The 22658-nt window shown below is 40.4% G+C and overlaps 4 protein-coding genes across 4 annotated transcripts; 1 reads left to right on the top strand and 3 right to left on the bottom strand.

Annotated features, from left to right (window-relative positions):
* The first annotated feature begins 60 nt into the window (after positions 1–60).
* On the top strand, positions 61–12092 carry fbxl13 (F-box and leucine-rich repeat protein 13). Its single transcript, XM_034685799.1, has 18 exons — positions 61–608; positions 999–1108; positions 1201–1281; positions 3075–3170; positions 3261–3396; positions 6664–6716; positions 7144–7244; positions 7692–7821; positions 8296–8394; positions 8582–8702; positions 8788–8950; positions 9089–9208; positions 10098–10221; positions 10297–10377; positions 10618–10752; positions 10875–11038; positions 11124–11248; positions 11829–12092. Exons 1-17 carry the CDS (start codon positions 512–514, stop codon positions 11197–11199), a joined length of 1887 nt encoding a protein of 628 aa, XP_034541690.1. The 5' UTR covers positions 61–511; the 3' UTR covers positions 11200–11248; positions 11829–12092.
* LOC117814457 (leucine-rich repeat-containing protein 17-like) lies at positions 3506–8017 on the bottom strand. The gene is made up of 7 exons (XM_034685803.1): positions 7762–8017; positions 6161–6425; positions 5585–6061; positions 5285–5499; positions 4451–4606; positions 3967–4108; positions 3506–3876 (listed from the first exon to the last, which is right to left on the bottom strand). Exons 2-7 carry the CDS (start codon positions 6280–6282, stop codon positions 3600–3602), a joined length of 1389 nt encoding a protein of 462 aa, XP_034541694.1. The 5' UTR covers positions 6283–6425; positions 7762–8017; the 3' UTR covers positions 3506–3599.
* Positions 12093–12806: 714 nt separating the features above from the next.
* Positions 12807–17296, bottom strand: fam185a (family with sequence similarity 185 member A). Its single transcript, XM_034685807.1, has 8 exons — positions 16721–17296; positions 15891–16000; positions 15182–15274; positions 14850–14988; positions 13794–13835; positions 13597–13692; positions 13347–13481; positions 12807–13204 (listed from the first exon to the last, which is right to left on the bottom strand). Exons 1-8 carry the CDS (start codon positions 17139–17141, stop codon positions 13092–13094), a joined length of 1149 nt encoding a protein of 382 aa, XP_034541698.1. The 5' UTR covers positions 17142–17296; the 3' UTR covers positions 12807–13091.
* Positions 17297–18591: 1295 nt separating this feature from the next.
* LOC117814461 (fibroleukin-like) lies at positions 18592–20000 on the bottom strand. Its single transcript, XM_034685809.1, has one exon. The coding sequence runs from the start codon at positions 19786–19788 to the stop codon at positions 19084–19086; it is 705 nt and encodes a 234-aa protein (XP_034541700.1). The 5' UTR covers positions 19789–20000; the 3' UTR covers positions 18592–19083.
* Between the last annotated feature and the right edge of the window lie 2658 nt (positions 20001–22658).

Raw genomic sequence — 22658 nt, forward strand, 5'->3', positions numbered from 1 at the left:
CTTTGCATGTGTCTTTGTAGATACACTTCTCTTGATCATTTCAAGATATAACCCGTATAAACTGAAAGATAAAAATGTCACACATTAACCATCATTTACAGCCTCACTAGTTGAAATGTTTAAACTTTTATGATGCAAAAAGAAAGTGACTGAGCTGTAACTCTAAGCTGAAATTTGACCCATGTGAATGAAAGTTCTGGATGTTCACATGCTGCTGAGTTCAAAGGATATCCTGTTTCACAGATTACCTTTCATCTGTGCAGTTTCACTGCAGACTTCAGTATCATGTCCTTTCTGTCTCACTCTATCCTGTCAGGAATCCTGCTTCATTTAGATCATCCCTCGTAGAACTTTGAGATAAAAATGCAATATTTCAATGTTAGTGTCTCCTTTTCTGCTGAGTTAATGCAAGTGTCTCACTGCATGCCAACAAACCATTCCCTGAATTAATAATGAGCTGGAAGAGGTTCACCAGCAGAGTAAGAGAGGCACTGTAGAGCTGGATCAGAAGATGGACCTTAGAAAGAAGCATTATGAAAGGAAACGTCAACAGGCAGTGCTCACTAAATGGTCAAATTGGGTAAAACTGCACAAGAAGACACAGGCTGGTAAGTGATTATTTCTGTTAGTTTGACTGAAACATAAATAATGAAGAGTTTGGCTCAACTCATGGGAAGCTATGTGAGCTGTGTGTCTGCAGTAGAGCCAGAGAAAACATGCAGTGTGGTTATGAAATGCATCCAAACAGCAAGTTTCTCCTGAAATTCATTTTTTCCCCTCTGTGTTCACCCACACGTGACTCATTCTTTCCCCTTCATCTTCCACTCACTCTGGGAATTAACCCTATTTTAATGATCTGGATTTGTGTTAAGATTCAGCACAGTATGTCTTTGTTATCATAGATTTTGCCACGATAGTTCAATGCAGAAATGTAAAAACGTGATCAGTTCAACAGTGCTGGACCTTTGAAATAAGTTTATAAGTTCTTTTAAATTTAGCTTCCATCACCAAACTTGAGAGCGTTGTAAATGCTGGCCGCCTTCTGCGCATTGTGGCTGCATGGCATAACTTTGCAAAGGACTCAAAGTGGACAAAAGAGAACCTTAAGGTATAGTTTTATTTTGAAAAGTAGAACAGGTTAACTCTTATATACATTTTTTTTTACAATTTTCCACACTTGCATTTGTATGGATCTTTCAGAGGATGGAAACAGGACTTGACCTGAAGTCTAACGGAGGATATGATGGACTGTTCATGCTCTCCAGCAGCCTCTTACTAAAGGTATCGTCCTTAAGCTACACAGCGCTCTTTTATCACTCAGCCACTCTCTTCATGATTTCCTGTGAACTCTATGAGCCTCATTAGTTCACAGACAGAGACAGATATTATTCTCTGTTCTGTAAGCAATCAGTGATGAGCTCATGCAGGTTACATAACTTTAAGTGTAAACATGCCTTCAGCCTCTCTGAGGTCTGTTGATGGATCTCAGGGGCTGCTCATTGTGGTCTACCTCTTGACCATTATTGCAGAGGGGGGAATGTGTATGGGAAAACTGTCATTCAAGATATACTGAAGTGTTGGGATTTTCCAAGAAAATAATTAAACTTTTGCAGGTCCTATAAAAGTATACGAGTACATTAACACCAGTGGCTGTGTATGTTACAAAGGTTCTTAAAACTTCAGTAAACATGGGATTTGTTTGACTCTGCTTGAACTTATTATTCGTTGCCTCTTATTGTTTTGGACTCAAACTTGTTGGCAAAGTGAGCGCCCTTTTGGATTTGTTTGGTCTTGTGTTTTAGTCTGACACCTCTCCAGATAAATAGAGCTACGGCATGACTATGTTTGGTGAAAAAAAGAGGCTTCTTGTACACCGACATCACACTGCCTTGCAGAGTGGCATCGGGTGGGATGCCAATGAAAACCATCCATTCTGATTCTGGGGCCTGTCTGTTCCCAAACATTTCCAAATTGGCTGCTTGTGTGACCACAGTTGATTAATTGTTTAGATCTGGGGTTAGTTTACATTTGAGAAAAGAGGGTTGTACTTACATGATTTTATTATTTTCACAGTAGCAGTTTTGAGCAATAAAAGTATGTGTATAGAAAACATCAGTGTTGTTGCTGATAGTTAGCTCAGATAAAGACGTCAGAATTCTTTTCAGTCTGTTTCATTACAATCTAAAAACTCTGAGCTTTAATAAACCCTAAATGCAGTGGTGGACAGTAACAGAGTAAATCTACTTGAGTACAGTACTTAAGTACATTTTTTTGATTATCTGTACTTTACTTGAGTATTATTTTTTGGGGAAACTTATTACTTTTACTCAGCTACATTCAGAAGACTATTATTTTACTTTTTACTCCTCTACATTTCTATCAGTGCTCTAGTTACTCGCTACTTTTGCTTTGAAGTCAGCTCATGAATTTCCTTCTCTTTTCTGAAATCTGATCCCCAAGACAGTAAAATGAGCACCCATGTCCATATCTTCAACCCGTGTTAGAGGTTTTTGAAATGAAGAATGATACGTATCGTTTGAAATGTTCTCCCTGTTTCCCACTCTGCCCAAACATACAAACATTCACTGTCCAACCTGAGAAAGAGTGTTGCTATGTAACATTTGTTTCATTCCAGAGGAACATTTCAAACTAAGTTGTCTGTGCTTGGAGTAACTTAGTGTTTGTTTTTATTCCATGGTATAGTTTTTAGAGATTTCAAGTAATGTTCTCTAAATAAACATGATGTAACAGAATGTACTCCTATGAATTCTTGACTGCATTTATGTATTGTGAAAATACAGTGTTTTGAGATTTTTTAAGAAGTACTTTGAATACTTAAATGTTTTTAAAAGCAAGTACTCCAGGACTTTAACTCAAGTAATAATCTGAAAGAGCCACTTTCACTTGTATTGGAGTAATATTTGACCAGGAGTATCTATACTTTGACTTAAGTAATGAAGACGTGTACTTTGTCCATCACTGCCCAAATGACTACAAGTACTTTGATTTTTGTCAGGCAGACATTGTCCACTGTCCCAAATGGTCAAATATGTCACATGATTGTTCTTCTGCAGATCTTTCAATACCTCCAATTTCGAGACTGGCTCACCTGTGCTGAGGTCTGCTGCACATGGAAATCTCTGATACAGTCAGGCACATTGTGGAGTCAGGTCTGTGCCCCTTTTATACAATTCACAGTGGTGTTTAAAGTCATACTTGAAGCATGAATATAAATGTTATCTCTTGTGTGTCTCTGTTAGATCAACTTCTCTGTAGAGAAACACTGGATAACAGACAGCACAGTGCAGCAGACCTTGCAGAAATATCGTCTGTTTGTGATCCATCTCAACTTGCGTGGCTGCACGTCTCTAAAGTGGAACAGCTTGAAATGTATCAGTGAGTATTGCACATTTCATTGATTCTTTTCCTGGCTGTTTGTTTACTTGAACTAGTCAAAACTGTTTAAGTTATTGATGTTTTAGTAAAAAAACGGACAATGACAAAGCATGGTTACTACGTCTGATACAGACTGTTTTATGACATTAAAAAGAAATAAAGAACGGGAGAAAAAGAGAAAGTCAAACTTGAGTCCATTTGAGTTATGCCAGCCTGTAGATCTCATATTTCTTTGGAGCTCTGAGGTGGTTCGGCTCCAGCTCCTCCTCCAGCTCTCCCTGCACCTCCATTGGTGTGTTCCACAGCTCGGGGTCAGTTTCGTCTGCTCTGCTGCGCTGTCTGTCTTTGGGACAATCTGTGTTGTACCAGTCCACATATTCCTGCACAGGCATCCCGGTGTGCTGAGGAGGGGAGCGACACAGCAGGCCAGAGTGCCTCACCGCAGGGTGCAGACGCATCCAGTACACCATGTAGTGAATGCTGGGGAAAAAAATCAAAGATCTCAGTTTTTAACAAGCACTTGCAGTTGTTTTAACAAATGATTATAAACATGTGAGCAGAGGAACCCACCTATAGTCACACACCCAGGGGTTCCCCTCAAGTTTAAGCTGTGACAGGAAGTAAAGGTCCTCAAGAACCCCGTATTGGATAAAATGCATGCTGTTGTTGGATAGGTCCAGCTCCCGAAGGTGCAGGAGCCCTGATAAGGACGCTGTGAGATGGGGAAAAAAGTGTTCTCTCAGTATGACTATAAAAAGACTGCAGTGTAAACAAATAATGGTAGGAATCTGCAAGCTACAAAAGTCTGTGTGAATCACTTGAGCACATTGTAACCCTCTCAGCTTTCCTCACAATAAATAAAGCTATGTAAACACAAAGATGGCAGAACTCCCAATGTCAAAACTAAATAAATGGGAAATAGAAGCCAGCATCAGTTTAGTAACATATTCTGGACCTTTTGGCTGTACACAAAGCTAGAATAAGTGTTTCTATGGGCTCTCAGCCTGGATATTACAGGAAACATAAAGTACATACAGCATTTAAAGTACACTACCTTTGTCAATGTTCTCCATAGAGTTATGACTCATGTTGAGGGTCCTGAGGCTTTTTGCTCCATGAAAATTTTTGGCCTTGAGATGGCTGATTGAATTATGGGAGAGATCGATGTGAACGACATTGTCTGGAATACCTGTTGGCACCTCGGTCAGACCTTCAAACAGAAGAGAAGAGAAGTTTTTAAAGGATGACAACAATCATCATTGTGCATGATCTACGTGTTCAGTTCATAAGACTTATGGGGGCTTTATCCACACTATACCATGGAAAAGGCTGTTTGCTTTCTAAGTCCTGAAAGTCTACTTATAGCTGAAACGTTGGCCTAGAGACAGTTTATGCTTTGCCTTGATTCATAACATGAATTTGATTCTAAATCCAAGCTACAGAAGGGAATGACTCATTACTTAGCTCTGTCTATTTTAGGCATATTCAAACTCTTTTGCATTTTTGCAGTGTACCTCTGATTTAATGGTCTAACTCTTTCAAAGTTGTTCCTAAAAAGACAAATGACTATAAGCTAGAATCAGTCAAAGGTGAAGGGAGTGAACAACATTGCATTAAATAGAAAACACCTGCCAAGCCAGATGTGTGTCTTTGCCAGTTCTGCGTCTGGCCCTGAAAATCCTTTCAGGAGTGGGAGTTCAATCATCCCAGTCATGCAACAGTAACGTTTAATCATGAACATATGAGTGCTCCAACAAAAAGTTTCAGACGTGTTCTCCCTAACCTCTCTGTTACATAAGAAATGTGTGCTGAGTTTACAAAAGCAACAAAAATCAGGGTCCAATTACTCAAACTGGTTCATCATATTAAAATCTGATAGAGAGCTTGCCTCGGTTACTGCAGTCCATCCGTACTTGGGGGAAAAGGTAGGTGTGACAGGCTATGGTGGCGTCTGGTTTGATGCGAATGGGAATGGGGTCTAAAGAAAATAAGGGCTCTGTTTCATCGCCCTGAGGGTCTCCAGCTGGGTCTGCCTCCTTACAGAGCATTTCAGGGTCAACCTGCTTCAATTTTATGCCTTTGAGTCTGAGGGGCTCTGCACACCTGGAGGAGGAAATACAATTAAGTCATGGTGTGATCAGATAAGTGTAATGACTTGTACTACTGAGGAATCTGAGCAATGACTCACCTAGCATGTGGCCCAAAATTCCGGTTGCTTGGGACCTGCAGGGTGCGAATGAGACTGTCCATCGGACAGAGACAGCTCCAGGGATTACCATGCAGACGTAGGTAGCCCAGGTTGGACATGGGTATGAGGGCCTCCTCGCTGAGGGTCCCCAGGCGGTTGTTCTGCAGCAGCAGGGTTGTAAGTTCTGTCAGGCCCTGGAAGGCCCCTTCTTCTATCAAAGTGATGTGGTTCTGCTGCAGGTCCAGACTTGTTAGACCCTCATATCCTGAAAAGGCCCCGTCACGCAGGACTTTGATCCGGTTGCGGGCAAAAAGCAGGTGTTTTGGCTGTTGGGACCAGGTCTGAGCGGGAGGGATGAAGTTTAGGCGGCGGTTCTGGCAGTCCACAAAGACTTCTCCCAACTCTGTGAGCTCTGAGCAGTCAGGTGCTACAAGTCTGGAGGAACGAGATCTGCTCTGAATCCCAGTACTTCTCACCCTGTATTCAAACACAACAAAATAATTCATGTTTATAAGTGATATTGAAAGTTGGTGAAAAGTGTTTTGGACATATCACACCACTAGAGTTACTGCATACCTGTCCCGTGTGAGTTTGTGTCTTGCTCCTCGGAGGCCCCGGCCCTTCCCGGGTTTCTTCGTCTCACTTAATGTGAGCAGGAGGAGCAGGCAGGTCAAGAGGAGAGTGGAGGTCAAACGCATCCTGAGCCCTGCAGTTATTGTCCTTTCAGTAAGAAGGGCTGGAGGTAAAGCAGCAGTTTGTGATGAAAGCCTCACAAAGACAGCAGCGCTGGGTCAAAGTGCAACAATGTTATTGTTGATGGAACACAGCTGCTGCTCACCCTCTGGAGAAAGTGAGAGGAAGCACGTTATGTAAGAGTCAGGAGCCGTCTGGGAATGTATACACAGCTTTGATAGAGGACAGAATACCATGACTCTCATACTGGTACTTACATAATCCTAAATAATATTTGATCATACCACAGAATAAATACAATAAGACTGTAGAAAAGAATTACCCAAATGATCAACAGCTAGCATTTTCTCTGCTCTTTACTCTTGTACTCTGATTACTGTTTGTAGGTGAATGCAGAAACCTCCAGGAGCTTAATGTGTCAGAGTGTGTAAATGCTACAGTAAGTGAACTTTCAAAAAATATATTTTTATTATCTTCAAAGGCATCTTTCTCATCTCACTCATTTTCTTAAGTATGCAGAATAAATGGTACGTATTTAAAAAGCTCTGTCCTAAATCAAATCAATGAAAATTATATCGTAAAGCATCCTTAAGATGTGATTACACTTTGTCTGTGAAAGTGTCTCTCAGTGCTCAGATTATGACATCATATTTATTGTGGTTTCATAGTATGTAAGCAACATTTTATTTGATCAGCATCTTGTCAAATTTTTTAAGGCTGCTTCATTTTGTTTCTTTTTCACATGAATTGATTCCATTTTAAGGAGACTGGGTCATTTTAGTTGGTTACAATATGCCAAACATCCTGGTCATTGCTGCTTTACCGGAAGAACCTAAGTTAACATTTATACCTCTGCCCTTTAACAGGACAAGATGGTTCAGACACTTGTGGAGGGCTGTCCCTGCCTGCTCTACCTGAACATTTCCTGCACACTTATAACAAACAAAACTCTGAAAGCACTGTCCAGGTAAACATGTAGCTGTATTGCTCAAAACTTTGGTCCAGCTCACTTACATCCCAGAATCAAACAAAGAGATTCCTGTATAATGCATGTACCAGCATCCTGACATTTAGTTATTGGATTTATCTACCACAGCTTGTTTTTATGTAATATCTCTGAGCGAGGTCAGTGCCAACTTAATGATTGAAAGGAAACAGATGTTGCTCTCATAGTAAAACATCTTGGTTGAATAATTGCATTGATGATAGATTTGCAGGTTAACCAGTTTAAAGTCACTATATCTTCTTTTCTCAAAGGGGAAGTATTTCAAATAGTTTTAAAAATATTTGAAATTTAATCAAAGTAAAACTTTTTTCATATTGACAACAACAAAACAACTATCACCAGCAGAACTCATACACAAGTACTACTGTGTCTCTTCTGCAAACAAATCTAACCATTGGTTTCAAACAGGAACTGTCTCAACCTTCAGTACCTGAGTCTGGCTTACTGCTACAGATTCACAGATAATGGCTTTACACACCTGAGCACAGGAAAGGGCTGTCACAATCTCATCCACCTCAACCTCTCCGGCTGCACTCAGGTCAGTTCGTATGCTCCTTTCAGTTGGATTTCAAGTCACTCTGCCCAGCTTTACATGTAGAGAGTACTTGGTTTTAGCCTTTGGAAGTTAAGTTCTCAGTGTGCCTTGGATAAATCCGGTCCCTCCTCTCTGCTCACACGTGTCTCCTCTTCTTCTTGTGACCGTTTGCCCTCAGTCAGAGCGAGTGAATGATGATCTGAAACAGAGGGGGGAGAAAAATGCAGCTGTGGCCAAGTTGAGGGCTGGGTTTATACTGTCAGCTCCCTCCCACTCACCATGTGCACACTCCATAACATGACACACATGCACCCCAACATAAAACGCTCTCTCTTCTGGGAATGGGTCTCTGTTTGGTTCCAGATGTATGGTTTCACTTAACCGGGCCCTGAAAATGTGAGGCGCCAAGGAAAAATGCATCCAGGAAAGATGATTCAGATTCCACTGTCCACACACATTTTCCTTTTGATCCCTCAGATGACGTTTAGCGGGTTCAAATACATTTCAGATGGATGTCCTTCGCTCAGGGAGATTGTGATCGATGACATGATCACTCTGTCAGATAGCTGTTTCTTGGTAAGTTTGATCATTTCTAACACATCACAGGTTTCATTCAGGAACAACATCCATTGTTCTGGAATGTTTAACAACCACATAGAAAATATGTTATCAATTATAAAAGAGCTCGTCACTTCATATTAGGTCCAAATAGCCACATGCCTTTGCTCCTCGGACATTTTTAATTCTTGCTCCTCTTCAACAGGCTTTGATTGCCAGATGTCGCTGTCTGTCTGCCATTTCCCTGCTGGATGCTCCACATCTTTCCGACATTACCTTCAAAGCCATCGCTGAAGTAGCCAAATTGAAAACCTTTTGCACAGAGGGTGAGATCATTTAGTATGCTGCTGAATACATTGCCACATATACAAAAAAGATAAGTATTTCTACGTCAGTTTTTGTGTGCTACAGGTAACAATCAAATAACAGACGTCGGTCTTAAGGTTCTGTGCAGCAGCTCACCGGGCCTCCGTAGGATGCACGCTGCAAATTGTCCCATATTGACTGATGCCAGCCTCAGATCTGTGGCTGATCTCAAAAATCTGCAGCACCTGAACATCTCACTGTGTAACAGGTGTGTGTGTGTGTGTGTGTGTGTGTGTGTGTGTGTGTGTGTGTGTGTGTGTGTGTGTGTGTGTGTGTGTGTGTGTTTGTTTCTGCTTTAGATTAAGAATATGCTTTTTAACTGCATAACAAGTTAACTGTGTTTCAGAGTGAGTGATGGTGGGATCAAATGCTTGGTGGACGGTTGCTCAACCAATAAACTAAGAGAGCTGAACGTCAGCCACTGCAGAAACATCTCTGATATATCTGTCAGGAGGATTGCACAAAGGTTTAAACGATACACTCACCCACATAAACATGTTTAGTATAGTTTCTGACCTGCTTTTTGCTTTTGCACAAAAATACAAATATACAATAAACACGACAAAATATGAAACCATGCACAAAATCAACAAAATTACCTCCCTCTCAAAAATCCCATGGAAAACACAGACTTCTGGTTTAAAAGTAAAGAAGTAAATATCAGGCTTTTGCTGTACCTATGGACAGGGGCAGGTCCAGACCTCTTTGGCTGGGTTAGCCCAACTGGGGCATCATTTTATCCAAAAGTGGCATGAAGTATGTGTTCACACACACAAACTGAAAAGCAATGTTGTACCCTTTTTGTCTCCACTAATTCATCCACATTTACTACTACATCCAATTATGATGCAGACTGTTTAACTATGTGTGTAGTTTTTAACTTGAAATTGTGACACAGCACAGAGGTTATGTATAAATCTTCTTAGCTGAATTCTTTAAGATCTCAAGAAGAAGACTTATGTCCAAAGTAATGACTTATAGTGCTGAAAGAAAAGGTAATGTGCTACATTTAAATTCAAAAAAGCCACTTGCTCCCTGTTGCCAGATATTGCATTTGTCCCGCCTCTGAGAAAGCAAATAGCCAATCAAAGCGCGGCACCGGGGGAGTCCAATCAGATTTTAGTGGGGGCTTATGCCAGCCCCCTTGGACACACATCTGCTGTGGAACAAAAAACAACTCTTGTGGTGCTGATTATTGGTCCAAAGGAAATATTTTTCATACAAGGGGAATTAAATGTGTCTTTGTTTACACAAGAATGAATAAAATAAGCGTTTCATTCCACAATATTACGCCTCATTTGAGGTGAAGGTTTCTTAAATTTTGTCATGAGCAGCTATTTGTCTTGTGTTTTCAGGTTGTGTAAACTGTACCATCTTAACCTGAGTTACTGTGACAGACTGACGAACAGGAGTCTGGAGTGGCTGAGTGGCAGTTCTATCTGCTCTCTTGACGTCAGCGGTTGCAACATCCAGGATCAGGTACTGCTCCCAGATTTCTGAGAAGATAACTCATCTCTGGTGGTGAATTCTGTAACCAGGTATTTGTGCTTTTAGGGGCTGGCATCTCTCCAAGAAGTTTGCTTAAAGAAATTAGTTCTTGCCGAGTGTGTCTGCATCACAGACGCTGGCATTGAGGTACCACACATGGCCAGATGTGACACTTTTACACAAAACCTTTTGGGTGGTCTCTTGCTCAAGCTGCTTGCTAGTAAAGCAAAGACCAAAAGACCAACATTTTGCAGTTGCTGACTCATTTGTTGTAACAACTAACCAAAATATATTACCCCTGTCATTTTGTAGATATGGTCCCCAGTTTTCCTCTTTCTGTTTTTCATTCTCTGAGCAGTTGTCATTTCTTCTACTTTTTGAGAGCAGAAGTTGTGTAAGAACATAAGAGATCTGGAGTACGTGGATGTGTCTCACTGTGTAGCTCTATCAGACTCAGCCATCAGAGCAATTTCATTTTACTGCAGAGGCCTCATCACACTGAGGATGTCAGGTTGCCCAAAGGTAAACACAAGCACACACAAACACACTCGCCTTCAGCCCTCAAATTCTCCCTGGCTAAAGCTAATTGTGTTTCCCCCATCCATTTATGGTCCGGTTTTCTGTTTCCCTTTGCTCTGCCCCAGATGACAGACATGGCAGTTCAGTATCTGACGAGTGGATCTCAATACCTGCGAGAGCTTGATATGAGTTCCTGTGTCCTTCTCACGGATCGCTCACCTCGACACTTGGAGAGGATCTGTCCCCCACTTTGCTCCATCACCATGGCATGCTGCAGCAGCATCTCTAAGTAAGACTCAAGCTCAGAAAACACTCTAAAGTTTGAGCTCTGCACTGTTATTTTTGTTATGATCAGGGTTTGTTTGGTCCTTTAGGGTGGCTGCCATGAAGCTCAAGACACGTGTGGAGTACTGGGAGCACAGCAGTGACGATCCTTCATACTGGTTTTAGTACCACATGGGCAAAATGGTTCATCCAGTATCAAGACACCTGGGAAAAGGTGGAGTAGCACTCAGCAATGACAAGATCAGCACGTTCAAAGATGTATGCAAAGTAACTGCTCCAGTACCTGTAAATATTGTTCAGCAATAATGCAGATGTGGAAGCTCCCCATGCAATAGGAACTTATGTATCCCGGAACCATCATGGGGGCTGGCTTTTGAACTGTGTGCTGACCAAGCCAGGTAGACCCTCTCCTCTTTACAGTGGAGGATGTAGTTTCCGAAAAAAGATTTGACTCAGCAGACCACAGGACAGTTTTCCAACTTTTTTTTTAAACATGTGCATCTATTTTTCATTAAACAGCAAAATTAAATTTAGCTTAAAAATTCAATAAGTTGTCTTGACATATTTCCAATTGAATATAGGTTTTTAAATAATTAACAAACTAACTATTATTATCTGTTTTTATTAACATTTTAAACAGCATCCCAACTCTTTTAGATCTGTGGTTGCATTTTGTGATGCTCAACATATTTTATACAGTCAGTAATTTCAAGTCTGATGAAACAACTAAGTGGCTGTTTATAAAAAGCTAAGTGTTTGAGTTTGTTTCATTTGTTTTTTTCTCCCCTCATTAGGTGAGACAGCTGAAGAGAGAGAGACAGGACATGTTGGTAGGAGAGAGTGAGGCAGACATCCACTAAGGGATCGAGGCTATGGTCCTTGAGCCTACGACTAGTGCATCCAGGAGGACTATAGCCTCCTACATGGGGCACCTGATGTACAAACCAAGCTTGACTGGTGCCCCTCGTGCTTGAGACTGTTTCATTGGATGGTGCTCAAACAGAGATTCTGTCTCTGTCTTCAAATCCAGACTGTAGGATTAAAAATTTGTACTCTAAGAGGATGGTGTCAAGCTATTTATGGTTAAAGTTGATTAGCAATAACACTGCTTGGACATCTACAGCTCTAAAGCATAATTGTCTTTTGTGCCTGTTTATATTATGATTTAATATTGAATATTCATGGGGGTATAAAGTTCAGTTGATACATCAGAAGTTTAAGGTATCACTCATCATTTCAACATTCGTATTTTGGAGGTTTGAAACTTGTGATTATTTTAAAGTGTCCACACCATATGAATAACACTAGTTTGTGTATGTAATGTGAAAGTGCTAAGCGTTCATTTCTTTCATTAGGAGTATATATAGGAGTATATATCTGTCTGCTCATTAAATGTGGATACATGTGTTTTCTTAATACAGCATACTTCAAGTGCAATTTGTGTAGCAATAATTGTTTAGAAATACTTAGTGAAAGTGTTTCACCTGGTTTTAAGTTCTCAAGTGTGTGGATTTGTTTTATGTTGTTGTCTAGCTTGCTAATGCTATGGGTACATAGGAGACAATTTTATCAAACTTAATCAATAACTGGTTCTTTGAGTCAAAGATAATATTTGTATCTTACATTAATTAGAACCAGGTCAGACTCAACACATTCAGACAGATTAATTGTAACTGCAACTGAGTCAGCACAGACAGCACAGAGGTAAAGGCATTTGTATGACATTTTCATCAACTTTTATAGTATTTACAAAATAGACAGAATCATAAATATAAATATGTATCACCTCACAATCATTTTCTTTATTTATACTCGAAAAATTGAACAGGAAGTTTATCATTTACATTCGAAACCAAAGACAGTTCTGAACAAATCAACACTAGCGTGTAGTTAGACACTTTGTTTTTCCCAACTCATTGTATACACAGGCTTTTATAACACATTAAATACTTTTTAAATATAATTTAACACAATGCCCCAATCAGAAGTATAATATTCAAGTTCATCCAGTTCTGAGGAGCAGTAAACATAAGTCCCTGTAAGTGATGCAGCATATCTCAGTTCCCCAGCTTCAGGGACTCAAACCAGCTTTGTGTCTTCAGTGTGATGGTGCCTCTGTCTGCCTGCGCTCTAACCCTCTGCTCCACTGGGGACTCAGTATTTATGTAGCCTGGGAGACACAGAGCAGGTCAAATGAGAGAAACCCGTGACTAATGTCAGGAAACAGTATGTTCCTTGTTGATGTACTTGCTTGTGGATTCAGTAAATGAACTGTGCCAAGGAGTGTGATGCAATAAAATATAAGGGCTCACCAGTGACTGTGGTTTGGCCGTCAGTTGTGTTGTTTTGTACTCTGTGCAAAACAACCTCTGGGCTCATATCCACTGACGCCCCGCAGAGCTCCAGCCCAGCTTTCAATGAGGAGGGCACACGCACACGCACGGCTCCTGTTTGAATCAACAAGAGGAAAATGAGACAAAACATGAGTCAATATTGACAGCTTTAGAAAACAAACTGTGATTGATAAGGTGAATATTGTTCCTATATACACAGTGTTTATACCTTCCTGACTGTGGAGTTCGGCACTGCCACCTTCTCCTACATAGACATCAATGCCCCCGCTGTGTGAGGAAACCTTCAGGGCAGAATTTGAACCATCTGCAAAAGCAAAGAAAGCCTCAGGTGTTTAGCTGTGACCAGACACTGACTGAAACCATACGTATAGTGGTGCATTGTGCAATCAGGGTCAGCTATCTTACCTACAACTGTATCTCCAGACACATTCTTCACAGTGGCGTAACCTTAAACAGTGAGAACAACAACATTCCAGTGTTATTCACAACAACCAGATACCAGATAGATTTTGTCACAAGTTAATAAATACAATATTTTCAAAAGTTTAAATCTGTGTAAACTGTGGCAGAGAAGTCTCTGTCACAGGGTGTTTTTCATTAAACTGCTGAAGTCAACAAGGTAACGGTTTCCAGGTACCTGTGCTAGGAGGCTCCCCCGGGTCCAGATTGAATTAAAATTCTACTTGGATGACGCGTTTTCACACCCAACATAACAGTTCTAGTTGTTTTTGTGATCTTATCTTGATTCCAAGAATTAGACAGACTACAACAGACTCATTTTGTAGAAACCCCCAAATCAAACAAAAACAGACGACATCATAATTGAAGCCACATCATAGTTTAATGGGCTCTTTTTGGATCAGCGCCTCAGATTCTTCACATACCGAAGCCACATTTTAACAAGTTTACATAATGTGGTGTAAGAATAAGTTGTACGTTTGGGACCTTTTGGGATATGACGTATTGGCTGCATCGTCTAGATTGATAAGAAGTGAAGTTATTTTTATATGCAGATCGATGTGGCTCAGGTTCTTTAGTTGTTAACCAATCAATTTGTCTTCTTACTGAAGTATTCTTGAATAAGCCATTTAATCCTAAATTCTACAAACATCATGTCATTCTGGACTAAGTGTTATAAAAATATGTAACACCACTAGCTTCTATTTAATATTTCAGGTTCTCTGTAGCAATAAAACCCACACAAACATTTAAAGTAAAGATATTTAGATGCTTAAATAAATAAAATTAGATGGTGTAAGATGCAGTTTGATAAGTTAAATGAGTTTTAAATGCAGGTTGCAGTACTTCAGGTTTGATACTAAAATCTATTTTAACTGTAAGGTTCGTTATGCAATCCCTGCCTCCTCTGTTAGCATGTAGAAGTGCACAATCACACAAACAAATTAAATTAGGACACGAGAGGGTTCAGTAAATGAAGAATAGATGGAGCTGACTGCTCACCGTGTACATGACCCAGTTCTACTCTACCAGAGTAGGAGGACACACAGCTGGACTCTGCATAGATGTTCTTCACCTTCAGAGCACCACGCTCTGTTGAAACATTCATTCTGGTGCCCTGGAGCTTCTTGACATCTACAGCCTGTAAACATGCAACTTATTAATGTGCAAGACTGCCACCAGGCGATCACTATTTACAGTTCTTCATCTCTGTCTCCCTAATAAAGGTTTGTTATAAACCTAAATGCTGTAAACATGTTTAGTGAAGTTTTTATTCAGGCTGCTGCTGCCCTCTAGTGACAGATTAGTGTAAGTGTGACGTTGTCTGTGCTTACACTGTCTCCTGAAGTGCTGATGTCCACATTGCCATGGATGGTCCCTGTACCTGTAACTTGTCCTCCCTGTGACCTGATCTCAACATGGTGACTCTGTGATTCAACAAAAAAACACAGGTGAGAAACATCAGTGCGGAACAAAGCTCTTTCCATTAATACTGCTGCTTAGATGAGCACATTTTAAACACAGTGGTCTAGTGACGTGTAATTTTACAACCACAAACACTTTAAGTTATAGTTTTCGACTGATGGTGACTTTAAAAGTGTAACATATTTGAATGCAAGGATGTGTTGATGATGCTGAGTAACAAGTTAAACTTCAAAAGAAACACTGACATATTTGCAGCAGTCAGTTTCAGCCACGTGATCTAATTGGACAGGATGCATTCAATTAGTGCTGATGTAAAGTACACTATGTGCTACACCATCATAGGTGTTCTGAAAAATGCTGACAAGATTACAGCACAAGTTTTATTTCTACATCGAGCTTGTATTAAGAAATCACACAGGTCAAAAAAACAACTATCAACTTACTCTTATTTCACTGGTTGAATGACAAATGGGAGCATGCTGATATTCAGTACAACACTCCTACTTGTGCAATAGTGCTTTAATTACCCATAGGAATCAGTTCAGGTTCTTATATGCATATATAATATTACTTTTTTGTGCAATAAGGAATTGTTTGCGTTGTTATGCCACCACTCACCCTGATTGAGTGCAGCAGACAGGTACCCTTCTCTGTTTGGACCTTGCAGATATCACACTCCATGTTCCTCACTTGCACGTTGCCTTTTCCTTGAGCAGTGATTGAGACATCTAACAATGACAAAAAAATATATCATGGGGCCAGGGGCGTGTCCAGAAATGGCCCAACTGAGGCTCTCACATAGGCAGGGTTGGCCAGTGCATTTACAAATAAATCACATTTACCCTTCTGTCTTCACAACCTACTTTCATTAAAGTATTTAACAGTTTTTATATTCCTTTTGACTTAAAAAAAAAAAAAAAAACATGACAAAGTGGCATAAATCTGGTGCTGGTGGCCTAGCGGTCCAAGCGCCCCACATACAGAGGCTGCAGTCCTGGTCGCAGGGATCGCCAATTCGATTCCCGGCCGTGACTATTTCCTGCATGTCTTCCTCCACTCTCTCCCCTCATTTCCTGTCTCTCTTCAGCTGTCCTATCAAATAAAGGCAAAAAGCCCAAATATATAACTTAAAAAAAAAAAAAGTGGCACAAATCTTGTAAGATTAATTCTTTAAGGACTTACAAAAGATGTTTTTTTCAAAGTCACATTTGAGGGCACTAAATAAATCTACTGTCAGCAGTTTAACTCATCACAAATTATAGATTTTAACAGAAACCCTACCTCTGACAGGGCAAACAGCCAATCATAGTTTAGGATTTGGGGTGGCTAATTGGATTTCAAGGGTGCTAGTGCCACCCTTAGCCACCCCTCTGGACACGCCACTGCATGGGTCACCAAAGGAAAAACACAAAACACCCTGAAATCCTCATAGCTAAGGAGACACTCACTGCTTTTGATAGGTGCAGTCACATCAATCGACAAACTGCTGTGAACTTTTTCGGCTGAGATGAGCAGCTCTTTGCTCTGCTCATCGTAACGCACATGTAGACGATTCAGGCCACCTTCCTCCTCCTCTGGGGTGACTGTCCCGTGCACAGTGACGAAGGCTCGGTCAGCTTCAGGGAAGGTATGTGGGTCCAGTGGGCGGACGGAAATGCTGCAGCCGAGCAGTGCGCGTACTGTGCTGAAGGGGCTCACCTTAAGAGTCCATTTCTTTAGAGGCGGGTTAACCTCTTCATGTGTTTGAGACTTGGAGTGAGCAGAGATGGAGAAGAACCTTGAAGAATGCAAAGGGCAGCAGGGTGCTGTGAGTGTCATATGGCGGAGAAGCTGGACACATCCCCGCCGACTTGCTGAGACCCAAAACATCTCTATTCGGTAACCCAGCTTATCCACGATACAAACTACTGTTGTTACAATAATGTAACATACTAATGACTGAACTACACAAGCTTTCGTTCAGTCAGCATGCACTGTCAAAACGCTGTAAAGCAGCAGAGTTAGGCCACTGCATCCAGGATGACTTTTCACATTAAAAGCGAAAGCTATAACAACAACTTGATGTTTTCTACACAAACTCAAAATAAAAAATAAGGTAAGACTAGTTTAATTTTATATTTCATATTACGATAAAGATAAAAGGTAATAAAAGGTCATTCAAAAATAAACAACACTAAACAAACTGTAAGACTTAAGGAACAACATGTAAAACAAATTATTAAACGACTTACTACATGCACATTTCCCTTGAGTGTTGCAAAACTTTTAATGAAATAACTTAAGGAATAACCAGCTTATAAAATGTGGTACACATTTGATTTTAATATTTATTTCTTAATATTATTTACCAAACTATTACTACTCCTACACTACTATAGTTCCTTATTTATTCATCGTCCTATCATTCTTTCATTTTATTAATTGTATTAATCTTTTTTATTTAGATGTTCATTAATTTCATGTAGTTATTTATTTATCACTTATGTTGCATTTATTCTGTTTTCTTATAAAATCACATCATGTGTAAATGTAAGGTAGATTTAAATGGAAATTGAAATAGTTTTGGTCCTCTAATTTATTATTTTTCAACATTTTGCACCACGATGATGTTGTCCTACAGTAAATATACTGTTGTCCTGATAAGCTTTACAACTTTTAATTTTAATTATCTGTAGTTCTGGTCTATGTTTAGTTAAGCAGTTGCCACCATGATCACCATGATGTACCTGTTAGGAAACCACAAAGCAACAAGAAGCTCACCGACTTCTTTTTATCTTTCCATATATTATCCTCGTTGTGCAAAGTTTAAATGTGTAAATGTGTACCTCAGATAATGCAGCTAAAGTTGTTTCTTATTTTTAGGCTAAGCCCTAAACTTCCGTCTGAGTCTGCGTAACTTGACAGACCGGATATACAATGTTGTGTAAACTAAGCAGGGCGACCAATCGGGAGATTGCTGCAGCTGATGTCATTGTTTCCGAAAAGGCTACTGGGAATCCGAGTTGTTAATAGTCTTAAAGTTTCACCAGGAGGTGAAGAGTTTTAATGTCTGTGATTTTGTTTCCTTCATTTCATGGGACCTATTTCATTTTGATTCATAGTAAGCAGAGATAAACAGAAATCTGTAATTTGAGCCTGACCTGCGCTTTACTCTGTAGATAATTTCAACCCCCCAAAATATAATATGATAGGATATGATATAATGTGTTATGATATGATATGATATGATATGATATGATATGATATGATATAATATGATATGATATAAAATAATATAATATTGTAAAACAGAGAGAAGAGAAAGAGAAACAAGTCCAAAACACATATATCCATCAGTTTTATTTATCTTGATAAAAATAACCACAATTATGAAACATCCCAAACAGTCTTAGTCAACCATCACCTGGCTTTCCAGTCCTTTAGCTAATAAAATAGTCTCTGTCTTTGTCGTTACATACCAATCATATTTAAACTGTCTTCAATGAGACTTTTCCAAGAAATTTCCCTCTTTTGTCCCGAGGCAAATTCTACTGGAAAACCTTCAGAAATATCACTTTAAAAGGGTTATTGAAAAATGATAGTGTGCAATCAGGACATTAACTGAATAACTATGTACATCCTCAGGTTGTTTTATAAACAAAATAGTATTGCAGAATCAAACACCACAGGCCATCAGCTATGTGATAATAGTTTACAATAGTTGTGTGTGGATGGTATACTGGAGTTTAGGAGCATTTTAGTAGCTTATTTCTGAATGTAGTAGTTTGACCCATGTGTTTTAAATTCCATCATGCCCTGTCAGAGTCCCAGCTCATGTGGTAAAGCCTTTTGGTCTGATCATCATTCTGACAGCTTTAAAAGACTGCCTGTCATTGGTAGGGTAATACTCTGTGGATATGTTATGCCATGTTCCCCAGAAAATCCCATCCCGGACTCCTTTGTACTTTCCAACATAGTATCTCCCGTTCAGATTTGCAGCCATGCAGGCATCGAACCACCAACCAGAGCTGTAGTAGGCCCCACAGTTGCCAGATGGATATCTGTCATGGTCCCTGTCCGGGGTGGTGAAGCTCCTGTTGTTGTGGTCGTAAGTTTTGCTGAAGCGCAGAGCATCACCTGCGGTACCTGAGTACCCCCCTACTGTCAGTCTGTAGCGCATCCGTTCATTCGCCACCCGGAAGACCTCGTACTCTGCAAACTCCACTACCCCATCAAAGTCCTCCAGTTCCACCCGCAGCATCATGTCCCTGTCCCGGGTTAGCAGGTGGATCATATTGTTCCCCAGCCAAAACTCTCCTCCGTTTTGCTCCCCAAAGCCTGATCGGTACTCCGCCCATGAACGATTGAAGCTCACGCTGCCGTCTTGACGGCGCTGCAGGAGCGTCCACCCTCCACCATGCTGCTCCATGTCGCAGAAGACTGGGAAGCTTCTGCCGCGGAGGTCAGGGGTCACCAGGTATACTCCACTTTTTGTCGCCCCTCTGAGCTGGTGGTCGGAGCAGTCTCTCCTGACCATGGTAACTACAGGGAAGAACAAATGAAAAATAATTAAGAAAATTTTAGGGGTGCTGGGATTCAATTTAGAGGGGCTTTAGCACCCCCAAAAATGGGCTAGAAATGCCTATGATTAGTAATATTGTGCACATTTATTTCAAATTTGTCCTCCATCATTTAGAGTGCAGTTAAGGTAAAGACTTGAACTGGCAGGTGAAATTATCATCTTGCAGCTGTGTGAAGCTGTGAAATGAGGTCATTAGTGCAACATGCCAGGACCAAACTACTTTTCCACCATAAAAGATTTAGTGTGTTGGCAGCCTTTAATGGGGGACCTCCAGAGAGGTGATATAGGCTACATAGCATTTCAATGAAAATCAGTTTGAGAGAAAAAACATTGCACATTATCTATATGATTAAATAAACAAAATAACTTTGCATTTCTGGTAATTTATTTTGTTTTTAAAACAAAAATGTAGAGGCTATTTTAGTTGTAAGATAAGAGGTGAACAAATTATTACCTCTCACTACCTTATTACCTCTGCCACGTGCAACATGATCAGTACCTTAAAGGTGTTGCATTTCTATGAATCATATAAAACCCGGTGATCAAATTAAACATTTATACGAATAATCAAAGGCCAAATAAGTCTTTAAGAATAAGCAGCTCTCCACTGAAAGATGCTTTGTAGCTGTAGACAACACATAGTTGTGGTTTCATTGTTAATGACAACACCCATACAGCCACATGCTTTTTGCAGAAGTCCCAAATCCCCCTTTGAGCTATGATATATGGGACAAAGATGTTGTCAGACCACACAATTATATTACAATTTATAGACTAGGAGGACTATCAGTGCTCACAGTGTGGTCCTCTTGCTTCAAATCCTTTTAGTGCATGCTTTTAAAAAAAATGCAGTTATAATCACTAAAATACTAATGCACAACAGTTCTACAGTTTTCTCTGTGCCTTATTATTGTGATGTAATCTCAGCAACAGATCAAAGATTTTTATGAGCTTGGTTGTAAATTGAAAAGAAGTTTGTAGTGATGATAAATGTTAAAAACATTCTTTGAACTGACAGGTTGATACAAAACAAATATTAACCCAGCTACACGTGCTTGTTTAATTGCATGCAAACTCTGTCTATAAAATACAGCCCCTGCACAAAGTTCTGAGTGCAAAGTAAAAGAATGATCGATTGAGTAAGAAATTGTCTCTCTTGCCTTTGGACTGTATCAGTGTTGGTCGTTTGCCGTCTGTCCTATCAGATCTGCTGCTGTCCTCTGGGACGCCTGTTGGACGCCTGTCTGGTGGTCTTTTATTTGGATTCAGGCTGTTATTGAAGAAAGCAGCCACCTGGTTGATCTTCACACGAAGCTCTCGTGCACTGGGGGTGGTGGACTCAGCAGCTGGGGGCTTCAGGGCGGAGGTGGTCGTGGTTGTTGACCTGAGATCAGAGGTGATTGTGGAAGTAGTTTGAGGTGTGGGGGTAGGGACTGGAATCATCGTTTTGTCTGGATCTGGAGTTGGTCTAGGTGCTGATTCCTGCACCTTGTGAGCTTTATGGCGTGTATCAGGTTTTGAAGCTTGATTTGGCTTTGTAGATCCTGGACTGGTGCTAGTGACAACACTTGGAAAGATCCCATGCATGATTTTGTTTTGTCTTGTTGTCATTTGGATGGATAGTGGTTGACTGGCTGTTTTTGGCCTCAGATCAGACGTGATCCTGCTGTTTGAACTCATCGTGAATCCTTCAGTGTGAGTCTGAAGGCGAGGGAAGGTTCCAGTCTTCAGGCTGTTGGAGGTCTGTGGACCTATGGTGATAGTTTTAATCTTGAGATCTTGGTTCTCGGGTTTTAATTCTGTGTCTGAGTGAGTCACTTTACGGCCTGATGCCGGTGGAAGGTCAGTTTGAGGGTTTTGGAAGCCGTCTGTAAAAGCCCCACTGACTTTTGGAGAATCTGAATCAGTTTTGGTCTGTGGACTTGGCTTTGGTTGCGCTGCTGGTTTTAACCTTTCAGCAGGTGTTTCTCCTGGCTTGACTGTAGGTCTGGTTGGTGTCCTTTGTCTTGGAGGGGGCTTCTGTTTGGAACTTTTGTTTTCTTTAGGCAAGGTTTTGGCATCAAGGTTGGGCATTTGGTCAGGCTGAGATCTTTTAAGCCCATGATTGGTTTGTGTTTGATCAGGTTTTGGCTTTAAGTTTGTATTGATTCTTTGGCCAGTTGTAAGTTTGGGATTTTTTTGGTTTGGTTTTGGTTTAGATTGGTCAGGTTTAGGCTTTTGGTTAATTTTGGGGACTTTCTGGATGGGTTTAGGCCTCTGATTGAAGGGTTTGATTGGAGTACGATCAGGTGTTTTTCCAGGTGTTGAGTCTTTGATAGTTGTAGTTCCAGGCAAAGGCAAATGATCTTCATCTGAACCCCCTGCTGATTTTGACAAAGGCTTTTGGTTAGGATTTGGTGTGAGGCTTGTTGTGTCTCTTCTTTCAGGATCTTGAACAGGTGAGAAATATTGGTTTGATGTAGACCCTTGATCTGGTTTGGGGTTTTGTTCACTTACTGGCTCTTTGTGAGGTTTCTTTTTTTGGTCAGGTTTGTCATTTATTATTGGATGACCCAGTTTCTTGTCTGGTTTTAAGTTATGGTCAACCATCTGAACTACATTTGGAGAATCTTGATCAGTCAAAGGGTGTTTGAGAGAACCAGTTATATTGTCAGTCTCAGGTCTCTCAGATGTGGGTCTGTGGACAGGAGGCAAAGACTTTGGAGGAGATTTTGATTTTTTAGGAGGTATTGGGCTTCTATCAGCTGTATGTTCATGGTCATATTTTGGTATTTGAATGTTTTTCAGATTTTCATCAGTGGGTAAGTTATCAGATGGAGGTGTAT

Source organism: Notolabrus celidotus, chromosome 6 (genome assembly GCF_009762535.1).
Source record: "Notolabrus celidotus isolate fNotCel1 chromosome 6, fNotCel1.pri, whole genome shotgun sequence".
Classification (NCBI taxonomy): domain Eukaryota; kingdom Metazoa; phylum Chordata; class Actinopteri; order Labriformes; family Labridae; genus Notolabrus; species Notolabrus celidotus.

Coding starts and splice junctions, on each gene's coding strand:
- fbxl13 (XM_034685799.1), top strand. CDS start 512: ATGGACCTTAGAAAGAAGCATTATGAAAGGAAACGTCAACAGGCAGTG. Junction 6,717..7,143: donor CAGAGTGTGTAAATGCTACA/GTAAGTGAACTT, acceptor GCCCTTTAACAG/GACAAGATGGTTCAGACACT. Junction 10,378..10,617: donor TCACAGACGCTGGCATTGAG/GTACCACACATG, acceptor TTTTGAGAGCAG/AAGTTGTGTAAGAACATAAG.
- fam185a (XM_034685807.1), bottom strand. CDS start 17,141: ATGTTTTGGGTCTCAGCAAGTCGGCGGGGATGTGTCCAGCTTCTCCGC. Junction 13,693..13,793: donor GTCTGGAGATACAGTTGTAG/GTAAGATAGCTG, acceptor TTGCTTTTGCAG/ATGGTTCAAATTCTGCCCTG. Junction 13,482..13,596: donor CGAACTCCACAGTCAGGAAG/GTATAAACACTG, acceptor TGATTCAAACAG/GAGCCGTGCGTGTGCGTGTG.
- LOC117814457 (XM_034685803.1), bottom strand. CDS start 6,282: ATGCGTTTGACCTCCACTCTCCTCTTGACCTGCCTGCTCCTCCTGCTC. Junction 5,500..5,584: donor AATTTTGGGCCACATGCTAG/GTGAGTCATTGC, acceptor TTCCTCCTCCAG/GTGTGCAGAGCCCCTCAGAC. Junction 4,109..4,450: donor TATGGAGAACATTGACAAAG/GTAGTGTACTTT, acceptor CCCATCTCACAG/CGTCCTTATCAGGGCTCCTG.
- LOC117814461 (XM_034685809.1), bottom strand. CDS start 19,788: ATGGTCAGGAGAGACTGCTCCGACCACCAGCTCAGAGGGGCGACAAAA.